Below are 23823 nucleotides of genomic sequence, written 5' to 3' on the forward strand. Positions count from 1 at the left end.
CAATATTTGTACTCAATAAACATTTTTAATACGATTAGATAGAATGCTACCTTTTTAAAACAATACGCCAGTACGGCACGTGCCTTTAGTTACAAGTTTATACAAAAGTAACAAAATCAATGTTATCGGCAGAAATATGAACAGTAACTAAAGCGCTAGCTAATATTTGAAATAAATATCTTAAATACAAAGTTTTACATATTTCAAAAAAAAATTAGTTTATTGACTTTATTCCTATATATTATCTCATAGGTGCTTTAATCTTGAATATAGACATTTCTCGTGACCTCTACCGCCTTACAGTAAAAGGTTAATGAGACTGTTTTAACCATGAAATGAAATAAATACAAACCTTCCATGAGGTACGAAATGGTATACATACAGATCTTCCATGAGGTACGAAATGGTATACATACAAATCTTCCATGAGGTACGAAATGGCATACATACAAATCTTCCATGAGGTACGGAATGGTATAATACATATTAATCTTCCATAAGGTACGAAATGGTAATTATACATATAAATCTTCCACGAGGTACGAAATGGCATACATATAATCTTAAATGAGGTACGAAATGGCATACATATAAACTTTCATGAGGTACGAAATGGTATACATGTAAATATTCAACGAGGAACGAAATGGTCAAGGGACGATATGGTCAGGGTACGAAATGGGGGGTACGAAATGGTTATATATATAGAGGGTACGAAATGACTATAATTCGTATATATATGTTAGTTATACATGTACGTCCTTGTTTTGAGTGCGAGAGACTGTTTCCAATAAATATATAAAGGAAAAGCTGAAATAAGAAATTTCTTAAATACAATAAGATACTTTTCAATAAATATTTGAAATATTACTTTTTGATTAATAACTAAATGAATGCATGTAGTGTCGTTGTATACTTCCAACAGCGGCCGCCATTCTTTCAAATATTGCTAACGAATGCCAAAAAGTAAACTTTTCAATCATATTTTGAAGCAAGAAGTTTGATACCTAAACTGATATGGTTTTCGATTTCATTTAAATGAATATGTTGTCGATCTTTTTAGGGGTTGGGAGGATATTAGTAACAATAAATAAGTTGAGAAAATTGATTATATAAGAAGGTCCCATTGCAATTTTGTCAGAGTTTTAACGAAGAAGTCAACGGAGACTGTGTGGTTATGTCACCCCAATTTTCTAACTTATTTTGAAGCAAGAACTCATATATCTGAACTGAAACTTAAAACATTTTTAATCGTAAAAATGAATATATATACTGTAAAACGCGGGGTTGGGATCTGGGAACAGTCAATATATATGTTCCTGTTGGGATGTAAAATACACAATGTAACAAAAAAGTTATGACCGTTTAATCTATGTACCCCGTTCATTTTCATTGATAATCAATCGGCCATTAATGAGGGGCCTGATGGGTTATTTTCGTTCTTCGTGATCGGCGCATTTTCGCTATCGTGATCCGTTTTTCTACAGATTTATACTCTTTTTATATTTTCGTGATCCGTGATCATGGAAATTTATTTTCTGTGAATCGTGATTGACAAAAAAATCAACTCGTGAATCGTGATGAGACCCCCCCCCCCCCCCCCCCCATCAGGCCCCTCATTAAGGATAAACAACTGAAGTGTAAAAGTCACGTGATGACCGCAATAGTTTGATATAGTGCAGGACAACATTTTTCATTTTTAAATCTGCTAACCGAGTCCCTATGCTCTGCTAGCGAAAATGCATATCTCCTTATTAATTGTCAATTTTTTAAACTAAAACACGGAAAAAATTACCGGAGTCAAACTGATTTTTTATTTTTCATGTATAATTTAACTTCCGGTTGAAATTGAGATGTTGGTCTGTTTTCATTTATAGTGTGTTTTGCTAGACAACGGCAATGTTTTGAACAATGAAGATTTTATCTGACGATGTCAGCAGTATTTCTTCATGTCGGTCAATGCGGAAACCAAATAGGAAAGGCATTCTGGAGGAAAACATTACAAGACAAAGCTGTTCATGATGGGTATACAAAAAGAATTCTACTTTTCTAGTCACTGCGGCACCTGGTTGTATCGACACCTGATCAAATTTGACACCTGGTATAGTCATTTCTGCACCCAGTCAAATCGGGACCTGGTTGATTCGGCACCAGAAACTTATTTCGGCACTTATTTCATTGTGTATTTAGGCTATTATTAACAAATAATTATGTTTTGCCAGTCTGACATGACAGTAAACTATGGAAGACTGTTTTGCCAATTTTTTTTATATTTTCACTCAAGTTCAACATATTTTGTCAGACATAACAGAAGTTCCAATGGAAACTTTGTTATAAACATGGCCATACTATATGAATGTAGGACAGAAATCTCAAAACTGAATTGTGACTTTTTGTCGTGTGACTTTTTGTCCATGACTTTTTGTCCTGTGACTTTCTGAGAGACAAAAAGTCACAATTCAGTTTTGAGATTATTTTTCTTTAACAAGACAACACTTATCGTTGATGATTGCAAGTTCGTTATGCTTGCAAGTTCGTGACATTTGGGGATTTCCACTTAATCGTGACGTCATGCAAAAGTATTTATCATCGGCAACGTGCTACTTCAAAAAACTTAACAGAATATTTTTCATTGCATTTTCACTAATAATGGCTTGAAAAAGAGAGGTTGTGTGTGTTCTAGCATATTATTTGTTTAAACGTCTATTTCCACTACTACTGTTTTATTCCTCTCCTAGAATTTCGTTGAATTCTTGGGAAAAACCTTTCAGCAATGTTATTGACATCTCAACAATGAGTCATAATCTATTTTTAGGTTAGGTGGCCCCTTGTTCCTTTTTTTAAGGCCAAGAGTATTATTTTTTAAAGTCTGTATGTGAGCGGATTTCTTAAGATCAGAAAATGATTTGATATATTTTGATAAAACAAAGCCTGCCGAACATTGGCTCATAAAAGTAATTTAATCCTATGCCATTGAATGCAAATTGAATGAAAAAATATTTTGATGCATTAATGACATTGTGACATCATTATAGTTATCTTAAACGTGTTTAAGTGTTTCATTCTGGACTTTCCAATTGACAATTGAAAGTCACGTGTAAAAATTAGAATAATCTTTGTAGGGAAAATAAAAAATTAGTATGTCCCAATTTCTCTTTTTTTCTCGAGATATTCATTTGTTATTTGATCTCAAATTTATTCTGTAATGTTCAAATACATAATACAATAGGCCTGACCTATATATTGTTCAATGTTGCACATGCGCAAAAGCCACCGTCCAAGACAAAGGTCACGAACTTAAATGTACAAGCATGTCTACTTATTTTACGGAATCGGGTCACAATACGAAACATAGAAAGATTGACCATGTTTCTGAAGCTATTCATTAATTAAATTTATCATACTGTTTGCAAATAAGTAAAGAATATTTACATACACAGTGGATAAAATTTGCTCCAAGGTTGTGATTTTTTTCTTCTGTTTCGAGTTAGGGTAACGAACTTCCAATCATCGAGGATATTTAAAAAAAAACATTTTTGTACTTTTCTTGAACTTTTAGTATATAAAGCAACGTTGTAAACAAAATTTATACAAAAAAGTATTTATAATTATCAAATAATTGTTATGAAAACAAAATGTCAAAGTGGGTTGGTACTTAAACGGCTTCATGGTGCCAAGAAATATATCTTTTGCATGATTAAAATTTAATAAATTTTCAGGAGTTAAGCTGTGATAATAGATTTGTCTTTTTTGTTTTACCATCACCATGACCTAAATGTATCAGTATGTCTCTATTTCTTCTATTTCAGACACACTTTTATACACCCTGATGGAAAACAAAGATCTGTACATGTAGATAGTGAGCCAAAAGTTGTAGAAAAGGCTTGTAAAGGTCTCAAAATAAGGTAAATAAGAACTAGAAATTCAGAAATATTTGTTTGCATTTATTATTGTGATTGGTGAACAATAAACACATACACAGACAAATGGGAGATTTATTATTATTGCGATTTCAGAAAAATGCTATCAAGAATTAAAATGCAAGTTGTTATTTTTAGGACCATTTCATCACAATTTTTGCAATAATAAAAACATGGCAAAACTACATGATGCTATAGACAAAATGATAGATTGAAATTAGATGTGGTATGACAGCAAATGAGACAACTCTCCACAGAGACCAAATGACATAAAAACAGCAACTATAGGTCACCATATCATACGACCTTCATGAGCAAAACCCATAACTGCATAGCAAGCTATAAACATGATAAAAAGCCTAAGCATGACAAATGTTAAACAATTCAAATGAGAATACTGACAGCCTGATGTATTTAAAACAGAAAATGAAAAAAAGCAACAAACGACAACTACATGTACTATTAGTTACATAGTGTGCTAGTGACCTAATACGGTATATATGGGGTCAGTAAATTCCATATGGGGTGAGAGACACTATGTAACGAATTTATCTTACCGACTATCTTAACGTGTGAAATTTAGACTAGTGACCTATCAAAATGAGCAAGTCTTCAATACCGTTAGCATTAAGAAACTACTTCCATTGATCCTACAAAAACAGATGCCAACAATAACAACTTGTTAGGTTTAAATGTGTTTTATGAATTTATTTCAATCTTCATCATCAATTTCTTCGTCTGTTGAAACCTTTAAGATTTTTTCTCAGTACCGTTTTGTTTTTATAAAGGGACGTAACACCACTATTAACCGTGTATTAAATAAGCCCCGCCTCCCTACTAACCTAATATGGAATATACACGGTCTCCACACGGACGCTTTTAACCAATCATATTCCTAGAAATGTATAGGAGGTAAGATAATAAAATTATACCGGTTGGTACCCTCATGCATTAATTTAGGCCCTCTTCCTTTAAAACTTTAATTCACTATTACTCTATATATGCTCCATCCATCAAAATTCATGACCACTATCCTTTCAATCAACATAAATTCTTTAACATTTTCTAAGGAAGACATTGCCACTGATGAGGTTCCTGACTTTGTCATTGCTCATAAATATTTGATTTTTTTCAGAGATGGAAATATTGTATCTGGAAAGAGAGGAAGAGGAACAAATTGGGCATTAGGTTTGTTGTCATGACAATGCTTGAGTTATCTTCCTTCTTTCAATCACTCTTAAGTCTCTTACAGTTTCTTGTGTACCGTAAATCACCATGAAGCAGGGTGATTGGTTGTGAATCGAAAGGGGTTGGGATTACAATTAACATAATTTTTAAGGCTTTGATAAATAGAGACAAAGGATACCAAAGAGATATTCAAACTCACAAGTCGAAAACAAAGAAATGCAATAAAAGAAACACAAAGAAAAGACAAAACACTACACAAAACGCATCATAGACAACTAAAGACTGATAAAAACTGCATCAAAAACCTGGGGTGATCCCAGGTGCTACGTAAGAGTAAGCAGATTCTGCTCAACATGTGGCACCTGTTGTGTTGCTCATGTAAGCATGAACCCTGTGATAAGTATACAATGGTAAGTCATTTTGTAGGAAAAGAGGACTTGTGGGTATGTCAATTTGAACATATATATCTGTCATCATTTTGGAAACAGATATGATAGACTGTTCATGGAAATTCAGAAATAGATGCTTGCATTTTATTTTGTGATAGTCATGATAGTTGAATAATAACTGGCTAAAATCTTCTGAAGTGATTTCAACCAAAATTTGAACATATTTCTCTGCAGGACATGAAAGTGTGCATCTGCTATTTAATTTTGATTTGAATTATTTTTTGAGGATTCCAGTATGAAAAAATGGACTTAGGGATTTTTGCTTACATATATATTATTTGGGGATGACGGGCAACACATTTCTTCCTCAGGAGACGCACACATGTTTTTTGTTTGATTTATAGGTTACCATGGACTGAAGAAGAGTGGGGAGGATCACATACTAGAGGATACTGCCAACCAAGTCAGGAAAGAAATTGAAAGGTAACAATAATAGTTATGTTAATGATGTTTTATTTGTATTTCAGAAAATGTGATTCAATTAGTACTGTTATAAATTCTGATCACATTATCTTCATTAATCTTAATTATTGTATTCTTTAGTTACAGTTACTTTTTATGTTGCATTGATAAAAGGAGATGTGGAGTCATTTTGAATTTGACAGCATCCATCCAGTACAACTAAATACATAAGTAGCTGGCCTTCATAATTCTTTCTACAGTCTTTAAGCCCAATGGACAAGCAGTCAGCACCAAAATCTTTTCTTGACTACTAGTCCAGAGACTAATATTCCGACATTTTTCTTCTGTGTTTAAACAAAGTTTTGCTAAAGCTTACTAGTACGAATAAAATTTTCCTAGTCTGGGGCATCAGACTAGTGGCTAACAGTACAGACTGGACAAGTACTGCACTGTAAAGTAAGCTTTAAGTTACTGACTTAATTGTGAATTTCAAACACAAGGCCAAAACTATAAAAAAAAAAAAAAGGAAGCAAAATGTAATTCTTTGCTTAACGCCATATATTCTTGTATTGGTCAAAGGAAATAATCAAAGTAATACTGTTGATATAAGATAAGAGTGGTGGAAGATACCAAGTGAATATTCAATTAAGAAATTGAAAATAAACTGACGAGGCCATGGAAAAAACAGTACACACAACACATCATCGAAAACCATAAATTGTTTTCCTTTTCTTATCAACTAATTTTCAACATCTCAACTTATTTTTGCTTTCTATTGTTTTCACAGTCGGCCACTAGTCTGATGCCCAAGAATCAGAATAAACATGAAGTAAATGATTTATCAAAGAAAAATATAGGTTTGTCTTCAAAATCAATTACATAAAAGGACAGTTTCTTCTGGTTATTTAAATGAATGGAATTATTTGTATTACTGTGGATTTTTTATTTTGCATGGGATACACATTTTAGTGGATTTTGTGGGTAAAGGCGAACCAAGAATTAAAATGTTGAAAACAATACATATTTTTATAGGCTTTTATGCTGACTTGAAAAATCATGAAATCAAATATCCACTAACATAAAAGTGTTCCTCATTCCACTAAAATTGGTTCTCATGAAAATTGTACTCACAAAAATGAATAAATCTACAGTATTTACTTTTTGCTTCATTTATTTACATCAGTAGCTCAAAATAACCCAACAATACAGAAAATTCAAAGACCTTTTGACGTCAGCATGCAATCTGCAACAATAGATGTGTGCAAATTTAGTGTGTCAAGCTCAAACTTTCCTTGTTACTGAACTATTTATTTTCTATACAGATGTGATATGTACAGTGGTTGTATAATGATGCACAGTTTAACTGGTGGTACAGGGTCAGGTCAGTATATAGATATAAGAAGATGTGGTATGAGTGCCAATGAGACAACTCTCCATCCAAGTCACAATTTATAAAAGTAAACCATTATAGGTCAAAGTACGGTCTTCAACACGGAGCCTTGGCTCACACTGCACAGCAAACTATAAAGGGCCCCAAAAATTACTAGTGTAAAACCATTCAAACAGGAAAACCAACAGTCTAATCTATATAAAAAACGAGAAACGAGAAACCCTTATGAACCGCATCAGCAAAAGACAACTACTGAACATCAGATTCCTGACTTAGGCCAGGTGCAAACAATTGCAGCGGGTTTAAACGTTTTAATGTTTTCAAACCTTCACCCTTATCTGAAACAATAGTGTGACATCACAAAATAGAAAGACACACTATAAAATATCAATTGAAATGGCGTAACTCAATCAAAAGACATATTAACACAAGTGAACATACACTGAACGAATAAATTTGATCTATGATACAATGTAAATACAAAATCAATAAAATAAGGGATGAGTAATTAAAGCAACAGTATTATACCCCTTTGAAATGTTAAACAATTTCAGAAAAACAACAATAACCTTAAACAAATATCCGCCATTTACAATAATATTATACACAGGTAAATGAAAATAATTTTGTTGTTAGGTATACCGTTTAAAAGGAGAAAGGAAATATTTTTACAAAATAAATAATTTTGATGTTCAGCCCATGTTCATAGTTCGAAGAAGTGAACATTTATAGTAATACCAAACACTTATCAAAGCTGGTATATTGACCAGATATAACCCTGAATAAGTAAACATTAAATAACAAAAAAGCATTACAAGTAGTATCAACAGGTCAACTTAATGTATGTATAACTACAGCTTACATAAATGAGTTAAAAACAAATTATATCATCACTTGTCCTTTAAATGTAATTTTTGACATTTCTAAGTTTCATCAATGCTTGGATATATTTTTGGCTGAAACTAGTTTTTAAATTAACAATCTGCAAAATTAAGTATCACTTGTTTTTAACATAATCCACATAGTCATATACTTGAACTTTTGAGTTTGAATTAAAAAAAAGAAAAAAGAAAATGCTTCAGCGCAATTGTTTTCTCATTAACATTAATTCCATATATATATATATATAAAGTTATTGGGCTAAGGGAGGCAACCCAAACCAATTACAAGGAATTATGATGTTCCTGTTTCCTATGGTCCGAGTACACAGTTATTTCGTAGTGCATTTCTTTTAGAGAATAAATGAAAATAAAAAAAATCCCACCTGCGCTTTCTCAATAATATTTTTACAGAGTGTTGTACTACTTTTGGGACAAATTATATCAAAATTATAGAAAATTTCATCGGCTCTAACTCAAAATATGGACAATTTCATGTTAAGGGGGTCTTCAAATCTTTTGACAGCTTCCGAAGTGCTAATTTTTAACATTTTTCAGCTGGACCAAATCACTACTTTACTTTAAAATTCATGACCCAAATTTTTTTACAGTGTCATTTCACCCCCCTACTTACTATTTGAGTCATAAAACATGGAGAAATAAATTTGGAAGGGGTATAAAAAAAATCGACAAGTAACACACTGTCCACACTAGGGACTATATTCGTGGACAACGAAAATCAAAGGACAATAACTGTGTTCCCGGACCTATTAGGGTAGAAAAAGTTGACCAATCTTAATGAAACTTGGTATGACCAAAGCTAATTAAATTATAAGACTGCTTACAAAGTTTCATGGCAATAGGATATATATATTATAGACAATATGACTAATTCTATATTCAACTTTGCGTGTTAAATTTAGACGTTAAAATTGAAAATTTTCAACTATCAACATTTGGGGCTTAAAAAATTAAAATATTGCAAAAAAATACTTTTGAAATGCCTTAATATATAATATATTATATATTAAAAGCAATAGAGTACTCATTTGATTTATCAGACTTATCATAATTATTAAAAAGTCAAATTTATATGAGCCTGTGGCTAAAAATGGAGGTTTTCCAATGCAGGGGGGCCTTACTTGAAGATGTAATATTTTCCAGCAATTTTAAATTTGTAAAGCTTTTTGGTTATAAATAATCCTTACATATGTATTTAATGTACTATAAATGGAAAGAAAACTTACAAATAACATATCACATTAGTTTAAAAGGGTCTTAGGCCAAGTAAGACTGAAAATAATTTAGGGTCAATGTAGGCCGTGTCACATATTTACATTTAAAAATGCATATTGAAGCTATAGGAAATAAAATTTTGTGTCTTTTCTATCATTTTTATACTCAGGTGACATGATACAATAAATCTGAGCACAAAAAGACTCTTGCATTCAACTTTTTTTGCAGACAGTATGGTCTGATACAAAGATTTTTCACTTTTTAGTGAAAAACATGCATGCAATTTTAGTCTCAACAGGCTTATATTTGAACCACTTGCTATCCTACAGAAGAAAAAAAAGATATTATGTGACATAAAACAGGTACAATGGACATTGTTAAGTGCTTTTTATACAAATTTAGTGAGGTCTTTATAATGGACTTCAACTTTTATGTTCCAAGCTCCTCACATTTAACTTGATCCAAACAGGGCGTTAGACAAGGATCATATATACAACACATTTTGCACATATTGTCAGAGATAATCTTCTTTTCTGTAGATTCAGAGTTCACAAATGAGTAATACAACTGGATTGAAGCATAGAAACACAAATATTGACACATAAAAACCTGTCAGATAGAAAGTCAGAATGTCACTTATGCATCAAAATTGAAAAAGCTATGAAATGCTTATTTTGACCATAAAATGCCAAAATTGGTCATTTTTGCAGAAATTCTATCAAATAACAGTCTAAATCCTTTAGTTTTATGCTATTTGATAAATTGACACCATCAAATCATTCAGGGAAGTTGCCAAAGTACAGATTCTATATTTCCTGATTTCACCTCTTAGGGTAGAAAAAGTTGACCAATCTTAATGAAACTTGGTATGACCAAAGCTTATTAAACTATAAGACTGCTTACAAAGTTTCATGGCAATAGGATATATTTATAGACAATAGAGTTCTTATTATTGCGATACTCAGCCAGTTGCATTATCTGCATTAATAAAAACCTTGCATTAATTTCTGAATTACAGTATTTAATTCTGTTATCTTTTTGTGGTTTGTGAAAATGCAATGCAGAACTGAATATAGATTTATAGTCCAAGGCTCCATGTTGAAGACCGTACTTTGACCTATATTGGTTTACTTTTATAAATTTTGACTTGGATGGAGAGTTGTCTCATTGGCACTCATACCACATCTTCTTATATCTATTATATCTAGGATTTGTTGATTGTCTGTGTGAGACAATGAGGGAGGAATATCCCATGAACCATATGGTTTCCTGTACTGTGAGGATCATTCCCAACAAAACCTTACATGATTATATATTTTATACTGTAAATTCAGAAACTATTGCTTGCGTTTATTATTGTGGTTTTAGGAATGAAAAAAAATGTGGGATTAATTATTGCGATTTTATGAAAAATCTGCATACAGATATATGTATCAGATATCAGAAAACAAGTTCTTATTATTTCATTACTCACATAAGTCGCATTATTCGCAATAATAAAAACCTTGCAATAATATCTGAGTTTACAGTATTTTTAGGATTAGGATCTTTTCTGTGTCAGTGTGAGGCCATAAGGGAGGAATATCCCACGAACCATCTGATTTCCTGTACTGTGGGGATCATTCTAAACAGATCCTTACATACACTTGTATATTTTGTAGGATTAGGATCTCGTCTGTGTGACGCCATGAGGGAGGAATATCCCATGAAGTATATGAATTCCTGTACTGTGGGGTTCATATCTGTCTGTGTGAGGCCATGAGGGAGGATTATCCCATGAATCATCTGATTTCCTGTACTCTGGGGTTCACTCCAAAGTAGAACCTTACATACATTTGTATATTTTTAGGATTAGGATCTCGTCTGTGTGAGGCCATGAGGGAGGAATATCCCATGAACCATCTGATATCCTGTACAGTGGCACCATGTTTGACAGGAGAAAGTCCATTACAGAACTATAATGCTTTGCTAACACTGTCATACCTTCAAAGGTAAAATCACAAGTAATATAATGTGGGGAATTTTATGATTAACATACACAATCTCCTGCTAACACAACCTCACTTAATCTGATCTTAAAGGAAATTTAGGAACAAGAAAAAACTGGGATTAGGTTTAGTCCTAGAAGTTAAGAAAATTAAGATACAAAAAAAGATAAACAATTTTAAATCTAGAGATTCTTTTTGTGATCCCAATTTTAGGGTTTTATTTTCATCAGCGTAATTTTTATATTATTTCTTAAAACATGAATTGCTGTCAAGTCTTTTATGAATTAATGTTATTTATGGGACCTCATTCAATTAATAATTAGTTTCTAATTTGTCCCAACACTAACTGGTGATATATATTTTTTTTTTGCCAGCTTCTTAGTTTTCTACATTGTAATATATTTTTTCAACTTCTCCTTATTATTTTAGTCAAATTTAGAACCACACTATGGTTATATTTGTTTTAGTTTTAATGATCTTTTACAAATACAGTTTCTATTTCAGAAATAAACTTATAAAGAGGATTCTTTATAGGAATACAGACTGTGTTGTTCTGACCTATAATGATGATTCTATTTCAGGAACACAGACTGTGTTGTTCTGACCTATAATATTGATTCTATTTCAGGAACACAGACTGTGTTGTTCTGACCTATAACAATGATTCTATTTCAGGAACACAGACTGTTATTCTGACCTATAATGATGATTCTATTTCAGGAACACAGACTGTGTTGTTCTGACCTATAACGATGATTCTATTTCAGGAACACAGACTGTGTTGTTCTGACCTATAACGATGATTCTATTTCAGGAACACAGACTGTTGTTGTTCTGACCTATAACGATGATTCTATTTCAGGAACACAGACTGTGTTGTTCTGACCTATAACAATGATTCTATTTCAGGAATACTGACTGTGTTGTTCAGACCTATAAAGACGATTCTATTTCAGGAATACTGACTGTGTTGTTCTGACCTATAATGATGATTCTATTTCAGGAACACAGACTGTGTTGTTCTGACCTATCGGGATGATTCTATTTCAGTAACACAGACTGTGTTGTTCTGACCTATAATGATGATTCTATTTCAGGAATACAGACTGTTGTTCTGACCTATAAAGATGATTCTATTTCAGGAACACAGACTGTGTTGTTCTGACCTATAAAGATGATTCTATTTCAGGAATACAGACTGTGTTGTACTGACCTATAATGATGATTCTATTTCAGGAATACAGACTGTTGTTCTGACCTATAAAGATGATTCTATTTCAGGAACACAGACTGTGTTGTTCTGACCTATAATGATGATTCTATTTCAGGAACACAGACTGTGTTGTTCTGACCTATATTGATGATTCTATTTCAGGAATACTGACTGTGTTGTTCTGACCTATAACGATGATTCTATTTCAGGAATACTGACTGTGTTGTTCTGACCTATAATGACGATTCTATTTCAGGAATACAGACTGTGTTGTTCTGACCTATAACGATGACGTTCTCGGAAAACTGCAGAGAAAGATGGAGAGTGTATCTTTTGATGCCATGAACACCTCTATAGCCTCTGCTCTAGGTGGAGTATTCCTGCCAACAGATACCATGACATCAAAAAGGTTAGATTGTCTCCCCTTACAATTATATATTCAGATTTTTTGAATATCACTTTTACATATGTATATAAAAAAACACTATAATTTCATTAAGTATACAAATACCTAATGTTAATTTGGTTAAGTACCAAAAAGATTAGATTTGTTGTTTAAAATAGAAAAGAATTTGTATAATATTGACATGAAAAATAGCTTGAATTGTCTCCCCTTACTCGTAAAATGTTATTTTTATGGTACCTTCTTTAAAGATTAAAAAATAAACAATTTTTCACCATAGAGATTTATATCTTTCACCTTACATAATACAGTAATAAAAAAATCACACTATACACAAATTCTTAAAAATAGTCCCATCATGTATACAAAGGGGCATACATAGTTTCTTCCCTAAATCTATACAACATAGTCATATGCTTACACTTTCAGTTTTGATGCATTCCTCCCTTATATAAAAAATGTGTAGCCAATAATAACCCATTAAAAACAAGCTATATACTGTCAGTTCTTTCACAAACAAGGAATGGACTGCTTTCCCTTATGTTAAAGGATGTAAATAGTCTCATACCTCATCTTCTTTTTTATATCAAAACTGTAAAACATGGTCACTTGCTTACACTAAATAAAAAAATGTTGATTGTATCCCCTGGCACTAAAAATGAAAAAAAAGTTGTCCCTTCTCAAAAGAGATTTGATTTCTTTTACAAAAAGTTTAAAAAAAATTTTGATTGACCCCTATTGGTTGACCCAAAATATGGTGTTTAAAGTTTTTTTCTCAAATCTACAATAAAAATATAACATATTTCCTGAAAAATGTTGATTAACTCTCTGCCACAAGTTTAAATTCAGACATGATGTGTCATCTCTTACACTGAAGTCTTCTGTAGGATTTTGGTTACATATTTTAAATTCAAATGAAAATGAGTCTTTATTATATAATGTTTATAAAATTAACAAGCAGTTAAATGATGGATTTGCTTCAAAAATTAAAATGCTACTATCAAAATTGAATTTCACTCATGTTTGGGAAAATCAATGTACTTTTTCTAAAAAACGATTACTTTTAGCCCTTGTGAAGAAGCTCAATGAAAATAACATTATATTTTGGAAAAATTGTCTCTTTAATGATGATAATTCAATAAATGGAAATAAACTAAGAACCTACAGAAAATTTAAAGTAAAGTATGAAATAAAAAAGTACCTTTTATTGAATTTAGATAAAAATGTTACAAAAAAATATACCAAAATAAGAATAAGTAATAGTATGCTGGCTGTTGAATGCGGTAGATACAATAAAACAGCCTTGGAAAATAGAATATGTCCTTTATACCATTAAGTGGTGGAAGATGAATTCCATTTTATCATAACATGTACAGAAATTAATAAAACTAGGATCAAAATGTTTAATGAAATTTCTTTTATTGTCCTCAGTTTTAATTCAATGAGTAAAGAAAACAAATTTGATTCTATATTTTCTTGTGAAGAATGTGATATTTTACTTATCATTGTTAACAATATAAGTGAAATGTATAATGAGAGAAACAATTATAATGTCAATATATGAACTGTGTGTGATTGGTGGCTTATATATATATAATTAACTTATAATGTTATATATAATCATAATATTTGAATTGATAATTTTATAGAGGAGGCATGCTGTCAAAAATAGTATTATAATTAATATTAATAATCTTTATTTTTTTTTCAATGCTACATGTTTGTATTATTTAATGTCTATCGTCTGTTTGTTTTCTTTTGGTTTTGTATTGGTTTGTTTATTTAGTAACAATCCTATTGTTTGGATTTTAAACTAATAAAATTCTTATTCTTGTTCTTACACCCTGTCTCCTATAACATAAAAGAGAGTCTCTAGAAAGCTATGAAAGTAATCACTGCTTCCACCAAAAAACTTTGAATTGACTCCCCTTACATGACAAATTGGGTAAACAGCAAGTTTCCATAGAAAAAGATATAGTAGTCAGCCCTTAAATGACAATAACACAAACAGTCAGGCCTCACATTAAAAAGGTCTGTATTGTCTCCAATCAAACCAAAAAACAAATTTCTCCCTTTACATTAAAATTGTGTAGAAACTCGTGACATGATTTCATAAGAAATGGTGCCCCTTACATACACATTGTTTGTTTTGTCTCACCATGTTAAAATAACCATGTACGTTATCACCTTTGTCAACAATTGGTAAAAGTGATCACTCCTACATCAAATTAAATTGATAGAAGATTTTTTTATGGCTTTTTTAGCTCACCTGGCCCAAAGGGCCAAGTGAGCTTTTCTCATCACTTGGCGTCCGTCGTCCGTCGTCGTTAACTTTTACAAAAATCTTCTCCTCTGAAACTACTTGGCCAAATTAAACCAAACTTGTCCACAATCATCATTAGGGTATTTAGTTTAAAAAATGTGTCCGGTGACCCAGCCATCCAACCAAGATGGCCGCCATGGCTAAAAATAGAACATAGGGGTAAAATGTAGATTTTGGCTTATATCTCTGAAACCAAAGCATTTAGAGCAAGTCTGACAGGGAGTAAAATTGTTTATTAGGTCAATATATATCTGCCCTGAAATTTTCAGATGAATCGGACAACCCGTTGTTGGGTTGCTGCCCCTGAATTGGTAATTTTAAGGAAATTTTGCTGTTTTTGGTTATTATCTTGAATATTATTATAGATAGAGATAAACTGTAAACAGCAATAATGTTCAGCAAAGTAAGATCTGCAAATAAGTCAACTTGACCAAAATGATCAGTTGACTCCTTAAGGAGTTATTGCCCTTTATAGTCAATTTTTAACCATTTTTCGTAAATTTTTGTAATCTTTTACAAAAATCTTCTCCTCTGAAACTACTAAGACAAATTTAACCAAACTTGTCCACAATCAACATTAGGGTATCTAGTTTAAAAAATGTGTCCGATGACCAGGCCCGCGAAGCAAGATGGCCGACATGGCTAAAAAATAGTACATAGGGTAAAATGCAGTTTTTGGCTCATATCTCTGAAACCAAAGCATTTAGAGGAAATCTGACGAGGATAAAATTGTTCATTAGGTCAAGATCTATCTGCCCTGAAATTTAAAGACCAATCAGGCAAATGTTGGGTTGCTGCCCCTGAATTGGTAATTTTAAGAAAATTTTGCAGCTTTTGGTTATTACTTGAATATTATTATAGATAGAGATAAACTGTAAACAGCAATAATGTACAGCAAAGTAAGATCTACAAATAAGTCAACATGACCAAAATTGTCAATTGACCCTTTAAGGAGTTATTGCCCTTTATAGTCAATTTTTTACAATTTTCATAAATTTTGTAAATTTTTACAAAATATTTTCCACTGTAACTACTGGGCCAAGTTCATTATAGATAGAGATAATTGTAAGCAGCAAGAATGTTCAGTAAAGTCAGATCTACAAACACATCACCATCACCAAAACACAATTTTGTCATGAATCCATCTGTGTCCTTTGTTTAATATGCACATAGACCAAGGTGAGCGACACAGGCTCTTTAGAGCCTCTAGTTTTCCGTTATAACTTACTTCCTGGAACATATGATAAACCAGACAGTAGATTAGAGTTTACAAGCTTAAGAGGAGTTAATCAATGTATGAATTACATTTTTGTATTCTAATTGCAAGTTCATATTTTTTGTTTTGTAGTGGGCCAAGTATAGGTATGGAACCTTGGGAGATGATAAGATCAGTTTGTCCTCTTCCAGCAAATAAATTTATACAGGTCCATCATATAGCTAAAAGGTAACTTAAAACAATTAAGTAAAAAATGGTACTGTAAATTCAGGAATTAATTAGTTCATTTATTGGTGTGAATTTTTGAAATATGGACACAAATACAAGATAATCTGTGCTATTTCAGGATAACCTGCATACAAATACATGTATCTGATATCAAAATGCAAGTCTTTATAATTGGGAATCCAACCCAGCCACGTTATTTGCAGTTATAAATACCTCACAATTGAAACCTCACAATATTTTTTTTATTTACAGTATATTCAAGCAACTTCTGGACCTGGTAAAACTTATCTGATAACATTTGAAAAATATTTGTTTTGAAAGGATGTCTAAAATTATTGCAAAAGGATTTTTATTTAGTAGTTTTAGCTTCACATGTAGTGGTGCTCCAAATTATTGGAGATGTACAGATACTACTGTAAATTTTAGAAATTATTGCGACAGTGTTATAATTGCAATAACTTAAACTCGCAATTTGAAAATTTTTATATGAATTGAACAGGATTTTTTTCAATATCGCAAACAATTAAAATCGTATTTTAGTCTAAAATGACAAAATCGCAATAATAAAAGCACGAATTAATTTCTGAATTTGCAGTAATCAAACATATGCTTTATTTTTTCTGTTACAGTAAGCTGTCTTGGGCAGGATTACAGAAACAGATGAGTCAAGGCATTAGGCGTCATGATAGCAAAGGAAATGTAGTATCCTTATATATATATATGTAATTAGTATCAGGGTCAGAATTAGGTTTACAGAAAAGAGAATACTGAAAAATGGGCCGAAAAAACTAAACAAATAGGGACTGTTTTGTTGGTAGTGCTAAAATATATAGAATAGAAAACAATGAGCTAAATATAAAGTGTAAGATTTGATTTGATTTTGATTTTTGGTGTTTTAACGCCACTTTTAAGCACCGCTTTTGGGCTATTTCCTGGCGGCCAGTTTTTATTGGTGGAGGAAGCCGGAGTGCCTGGAGAAAACCACCGACCTTTGATAGGAAAACTGACAATCCTAGTCAATTAAGATTGGAGTCGAGTGCACCTGCACGAGCGGGGTTCGAACTCACAACCTCAGTGTTGACTGGCTAGTGATTACAGTAGTAACTACTTAGACCATTCGGCCACCGAGGCCTCTTAAAGTGTAAGAGAACAGCATAAAAAATTAAAGAAAACAAAAAAGAAGAACATACCCCTTAGTGTAAATGGAAATGATACTTTAATAATTAAACAGAAAAATATATTAATCAAGAATATTCACTATGTATTTCAAAAATAACGTAGGTGTGCATTTAACACAATTTGTTGGTTGAAAATGATCATGATCTTTCAATTTAAAAGTAAAAAGATGTTGTATGATTGCCAATGAGTAAACTATCCACAAGTGAAAAATTGTTGTGGATGTAAGCAACTATATGTCACCTTTATACTCCCTTTGGCATGTTTAAATGTGTTTGGGTATCCCCTCCACTATGACAGTGATGTGACCGTAACAATAAAAAAAAATGAATAAACATCAGTTAAAAGGCTTTGTTAATCAGATCAGCATAAAGAACAGACAAACAACAAAAAGACAAAAAAAAAGAAAATATTAAAAATTCTCATCTTTTAGTTTTTTGGTTGAATTATAAACAATTACCTGTCCCTGTTTACATTTATTAAGGTAGTTCATTGGTTGAAATATTGACAGTTATCTGTCCCTGTTTTCATCTGTCACATGTATATACAGTCAAACCTGCTTAAGAAACTTCCTGTATGAAGCAAAAACCTGTGTTAAAAGACCATTAGTTTAAGGTCTCTCTGTAATGCATTTCATATCTATAGATTGAACCTGTATTAAAAGACCACCTGTCTTATGAGACCACTTTTTGACTCTCCCTTGGGTGGTTTCTTAAAACAGGTTTCATTGTAAATTATTTAATGAATCAAGAGGAGAGGAACATATATTTTCCTTATACAGCATCAGTTTGGTAGTATAGGTAATGTAGTGATAGCACGAGGTGATAGCACAGAGACTTTTTATCCTCAGATGACACAGGGGCTGGAGAAAAAGTTCCGTAAATCTTTCAACACTGTCAGCTGGAATCCCTTTCCTATAGATATCTGGACTGGTAAGTGTAAAAAGTAAAATAACAAAAATACCCAACTCAAAGGAAAATTCAAAAGGAAAGTCCTAAGCCTATAGCAAAATCAAAAGCTTGAACACATCAAACAAATGGATAACAAATGCCATATTCCTGACTTGGGACAGGCATTTTATATGTAGATAATGATAAATTAAACCTGGTTTTATAGCTAGCTAAACCTTAAAGAATATGTTTAATTATTATACTACCTGTAAGAATGTCCTTCTATAGTAAAATTGCTCTATTTTTGCATAGTTTTTAAAAGAAATATATAGAGTTAAATGCAATATGCGAAAATAGTATGCATTGCTGTTGCAACAGACTATTGATTTTCATGTCAATCATTTTCAATTTCATGTGCAAAGGCGGAGCTTAGTTGCTTTGACAGACAACTAGGTTGGATTTATTAGCCTGACAATCAACTATTACAGTTAAACTATAAGGGAAAATAGTAGATATCATTTAAAGTTTTCTGACATTTTGAGAGACTTTAAAGTACTGTAGTGTCTGTTAAAACGTTTTTGTTCTTTGTTTACTTTAAAGTTTTGTTTACTGCCGTTGAAGCCAGATTGTTTGAATACTTTAGAAGTCATTTGTTACTGGAGTAAACCTTCTTTAGACAAAATCCAAAACAATACTGGGCAATCAAAGCTATATGACACGATGCCTTTTGGAACTTCTTCATCTTGAAGTCAACATGAGTTCATGCCTTCAACAATGAGCAAAATATAGGTACCTCACAGCAAGTTTAAGACAACCTCTAGCACAAGCTTAAGAAGAATTCTACTTGTTTAACCAGTCAATAATGATTTATATTCATATAGAGTTAAAATAAATCATTTCACCTCAAAACACATACTTTTGAATCTATTCATTTGTAACTCTTTCTAGCAGTCAAGTAGACAAAGTCAACTTTCTTTAAAACAGCATATTTATATGCAGAGTTACATAAAGGGCTTCTTTTCATAGTATAAAACTTTTTTTTTTACATAAAAATACACTATTAGCACTATTTGAAATAGTAAACAGTCAGTATAATAATGATATCAATGTTGTGTTTAACATTGACTATGGAAAATAGTAGCCAGGGTGAGAGACAATAGTGCACTCCCTTTCAGATTTTTATTGTTTCAGCCAAGACCAACAGTATTGGACCGAAAGACACAGCTTCGATAACAGTAGCATCAAATTCAGAGTCAATAGTAGAATACCTCGAGACAGTCTATGAAAGGTCAAGGGTCAAATTTGCTGCCAAAGCTTATCTCCATTGGTACAACAAATACGGAGTAACCAATGTAAGTAGGATATTGTTTAGACAGAGTAACCAATGTAAGTAGGAAAGTGTTTAGACGGAGTAACCAATGTAAGTAGGATAGTGTTTAGATGGAGTAACCAATGTAAGTAGGATAGTGTTTAGATGGAGTAACCAATGTAAGTAGGATAGTGTTTAGATGGAGTAACCAATGTAAGTAGGATAGTGTTTAGACAGAGTAACCAATGTAAGTAGGATAGTGTTTAGACGGAGTAACCAATGTAAGTAGGATAGTGTTTAGATGGAGTAACCAATGTAAGTAGGATGCTGTTTAGATGGAGTAACCAATGTAATTAGGATGCTGTTTAGATGGAGTAACCAATGTAAGTAGGATGGTGTTTAGACAGAGTAACCAATGTAAATAGGATAGTGTTAAGATGGAGTAACCAATGTAAGTAGGATAGTGTTTAGATGGAGTAACCAATGTAAGTAGGATGGTGTTTAGATGGAGTAACCAATGTAAGTAGGATAGTGTTTAGACGGAGTAACCAATGTAAGTAAGATGGTGTTTAGTTTAAGTTTAACTGACATTTGAATGAAACATTGAGTGTGAAATCATAAAGGATTATGTATTTGTCACATTAAACCATTTAACTTTACTATTCTTTTTAAAAAAAAAACTTCCAACACCCAAGTATTGTCATTGATATAGATGTACTAAAAATCAAGGGACATACAAAACTATATAAATTGAAAGGACATGCCAGTTAACAAATTCCAATAAACAATGGTACACAAATATCAACCAAGGTATCTATTGAAAACAAGAAAAAAGCCCAATTATGAACAACTAATGAATGGAATACATACTACAGATAACATGTTTAACGAAACATGTTATTGCACATCACTTTGCAACCATTCGTCAGTAATTTCTTTGGTAAATGCACATTTTTGAATGATAACTGAAAAGTTTTCAAAATTACTGAAAATTTGATAGATTGTTACTGATTGTGTCAAAAGGGGGTTGGCATCTATGCACTCGTTGAATATTTTTCTCTAGTTGAATTTTTCAATTAGTTATTCTATAAATAGTAGTTTATTAATTGTATCGGTTCAAAGTAAAACTGAGAATGGAAATGGGGAATATGTCAAAGAGACAACAACTGGACCAAATGGCAGATAACAGCCTAGGCCACTTGAAAGTGTTTTTATGATCTCACTTTTGAATGCTCAAAGTCAAATATTTGAAACCAATAGATGTTTTAGTATGGAAACATGTGTTGAGGTATATGACAAAAAGTTACAATAGTGGATTCACACATGTCTTATGTTTAAAAGGGACCTCGTTGGCCAAGTGTTATAAGTAGTAAATACCGTAATCACTAGCCAGTCAACACTGAGGTTGTGAGTTGGAACTGGTGCACTAGACTCCAATCTTAATTGACTATGATTGTCAGCTTCCTTATTGAAGGTCAGTGGTTTTCTCCAGGCACTACGGCTTCCTCCGCCAATAAAAACTGGCCATCACGAAATAGCCCCATAGCGGTGCTAAAAACTGGCGTTAAAACGCAAAAAAATCAAAAATCAAATCTAATGTTTAAATATTTAATCAATGGTAACAGATATTCAGCTAATCATCGATGTCAAGGAAAAAACAAAGAATAAAGAAGTAATTGCTTTTGAAATCCTGGTCTGAAATCATTTTCAGCAGCAAACAAAATTATTTTCATTTACCTGTGTATATAACATGTATCCTATTTGGCGGCATTTTGTTCAAGTTTAACATCATTATATCATGTATATGGCGGCATTTTGTTCAAGGTTAACATCATTATATCATGTATATGGCAGCATTTTGTTCAAGGTTAACATCATTATATCATGTATATGGCGGCATTTTGTTCAAGGATATATGGTTGACTTTCTGAAATTGTTTATTATCTCACCGCTTATTGATTTTGTATTTACATTGTGTCACAGATCTAATTTATTCGTTCAGTGTATACTGTAGAAACATTAATTTTCGTGGGGTTAAAATTTTGTGGTTTTGTCTCTTTATAATATTTCATGGGGATTTAATTTCGTGGTTTCCAGTAAATGGAAGTGATATTATATGTAGATTAAATTTTCGTGGGGGTTTTAATTTCGTGGATATATTCTTTCCATGAAATAAACGAAATTAAATCCTCCACGAAAATTTCTGCTTTTACAGTATTCACTTGTTTGTTTTCATATGTCTTTTGATTGAGTTATACCATTTCTATTGATATTTTATAGTGATGATACACCATTGTTTCAGGTAAGGGTGAATGTTGGTACCTTTTAAAACATTTAAACCCACTGCATTTGTTTGCACCTGTCCTAAGTTAGAACCTGATATTCAGTGGTTGTTGTTAGTTGATGTGGTTCATAAATGTTGCTCATTTTTCATTTATAGATTGGACCCTTGGTTTTCCCGTTTGAATGGTTTTACACTAGTTTTTGGGCCCTTTATAGCTTGCTGTTCGGTGTGAGCCAAGGCTCTGTGTTGAAGACCGTACTTTGACCTATAATGGTTTACTTTTTCAAATTATGACTTGGATTGAGAGTTGTCTCATTGGCACTCATACCACATTCTTATATCTATGAACACACTTAAGGATGTACTTAGGTGAAATTAAAAAAATCTAGAATTTAGAATTGATACTATAAGTCAGAAGAGCATTAGTAAAGGAACAAAATAAGCTAAAAATATTGATAGCTTATGGATTTCCTTTCGAGATATTTGAGTTTTAAAAAAAGGCGGGAAAAAGGCTGACTCGGACTTTTACCTTATATTTGCATTGGTATTATTTGGGTCTCAAATCGAAAGAAAAGAAATCTAGAATCTGCTTAATTTTTGGTAAATGACCTTTTCAGAGCTATTGAAGTGTTATATGAAAAGAAAAATGGGTGTTATGGGGCAAAATATTTTACCCAGTATTGAAGGAAGAATACCAAGTAGTCCGAAGATCTGACACAAATTCCTAAACCTCACCTAAGTACATCCTTAAATGCATTTTAAAATTCAACATTCAAAGCTAAAATATGAAATAGCAGAACAGTGTAATTATTTTAAGATTTGATTTTTATCTTTTTCAGGAGGATTTTAAAGAAGCATTTGATGTTGTTGAAGACATTATACAGAATTATAAAAGTGCATTTTCATGAAATATAAATAAAATTGATGATTTTAATATTCATAATCATCAAAACAAATGTGTGTCTTATTTTTTTTATGTTATTTGTGTTTTTTTTTAAAACCTTCTATATAGACATATATGACAAAGTTTCTGTTGTTTTTATGTGCACTGTGGTTTTTAAATGTTTTTTTGGTTTATAAAAAAGAGAGCCTAAAATTACCAAAGAACATTCAAACTCGCAAATGTCTCACTTATTATGAGTAAATTTGTCTTTAAGATACTATGTAGACCAATTTTTATACCCCACGTTATTTATTGCATCAGGTATAATGTTTTTGACCTGTCCGTCTTATGTCCGTCCGTCCGTCCGTCTGTCCATCAGTCCTCATCGCAACTCCTCTGAAACTACACAACAGAATTTAATGAAACTTTGTAGATAATAAGGACATA

At 32.0% G+C, this 23823-nt stretch overlaps 1 protein-coding gene across 2 annotated transcripts; it reads left to right on the top strand.

The window, feature by feature from the left end:
* Positions 1-1847: 1847 nt before the first annotated feature.
* On the top strand, positions 1848-23428 carry LOC127718984 (tubulin delta chain-like). 2 transcript variants are annotated; one of them, XR_007990075.1, is made up of 12 exons: positions 1848-2025; positions 3810-3905; positions 5056-5108; positions 5902-5980; positions 7282-7340; positions 11313-11454; positions 12921-13073; positions 16739-16834; positions 17464-17536; positions 18798-18942; positions 20076-20252; positions 23333-23399. XR_007990075.1 is itself a non-coding variant. In XM_052225063.1 (12 exons), the coding sequence occupies exons 1-12, from the start codon at positions 1931-1933 to the stop codon at positions 23399-23401; spliced, it is 1221 nt and encodes a 406-aa protein (XP_052081023.1). In that variant the 5' UTR covers positions 1848-1930; the 3' UTR covers positions 23402-23428. The 2 variants fall into 2 exon arrangements, 1 of the variants encoding a protein (XP_052081023.1); XM_052225063.1 differs by having other exon boundaries at positions 20092-20252; positions 23333-23428.
* Positions 23429-23823: the final 395 nt, after the last annotated feature.

Source organism: Mytilus californianus, unplaced genomic scaffold (assembly GCF_021869535.1).
Source record: "Mytilus californianus isolate M0D057914Y unplaced genomic scaffold, xbMytCali1.0.p SCAF_10, whole genome shotgun sequence".
NCBI classification, from domain to species: Eukaryota; Metazoa; Mollusca; class Bivalvia; order Mytilida; family Mytilidae; genus Mytilus; species Mytilus californianus.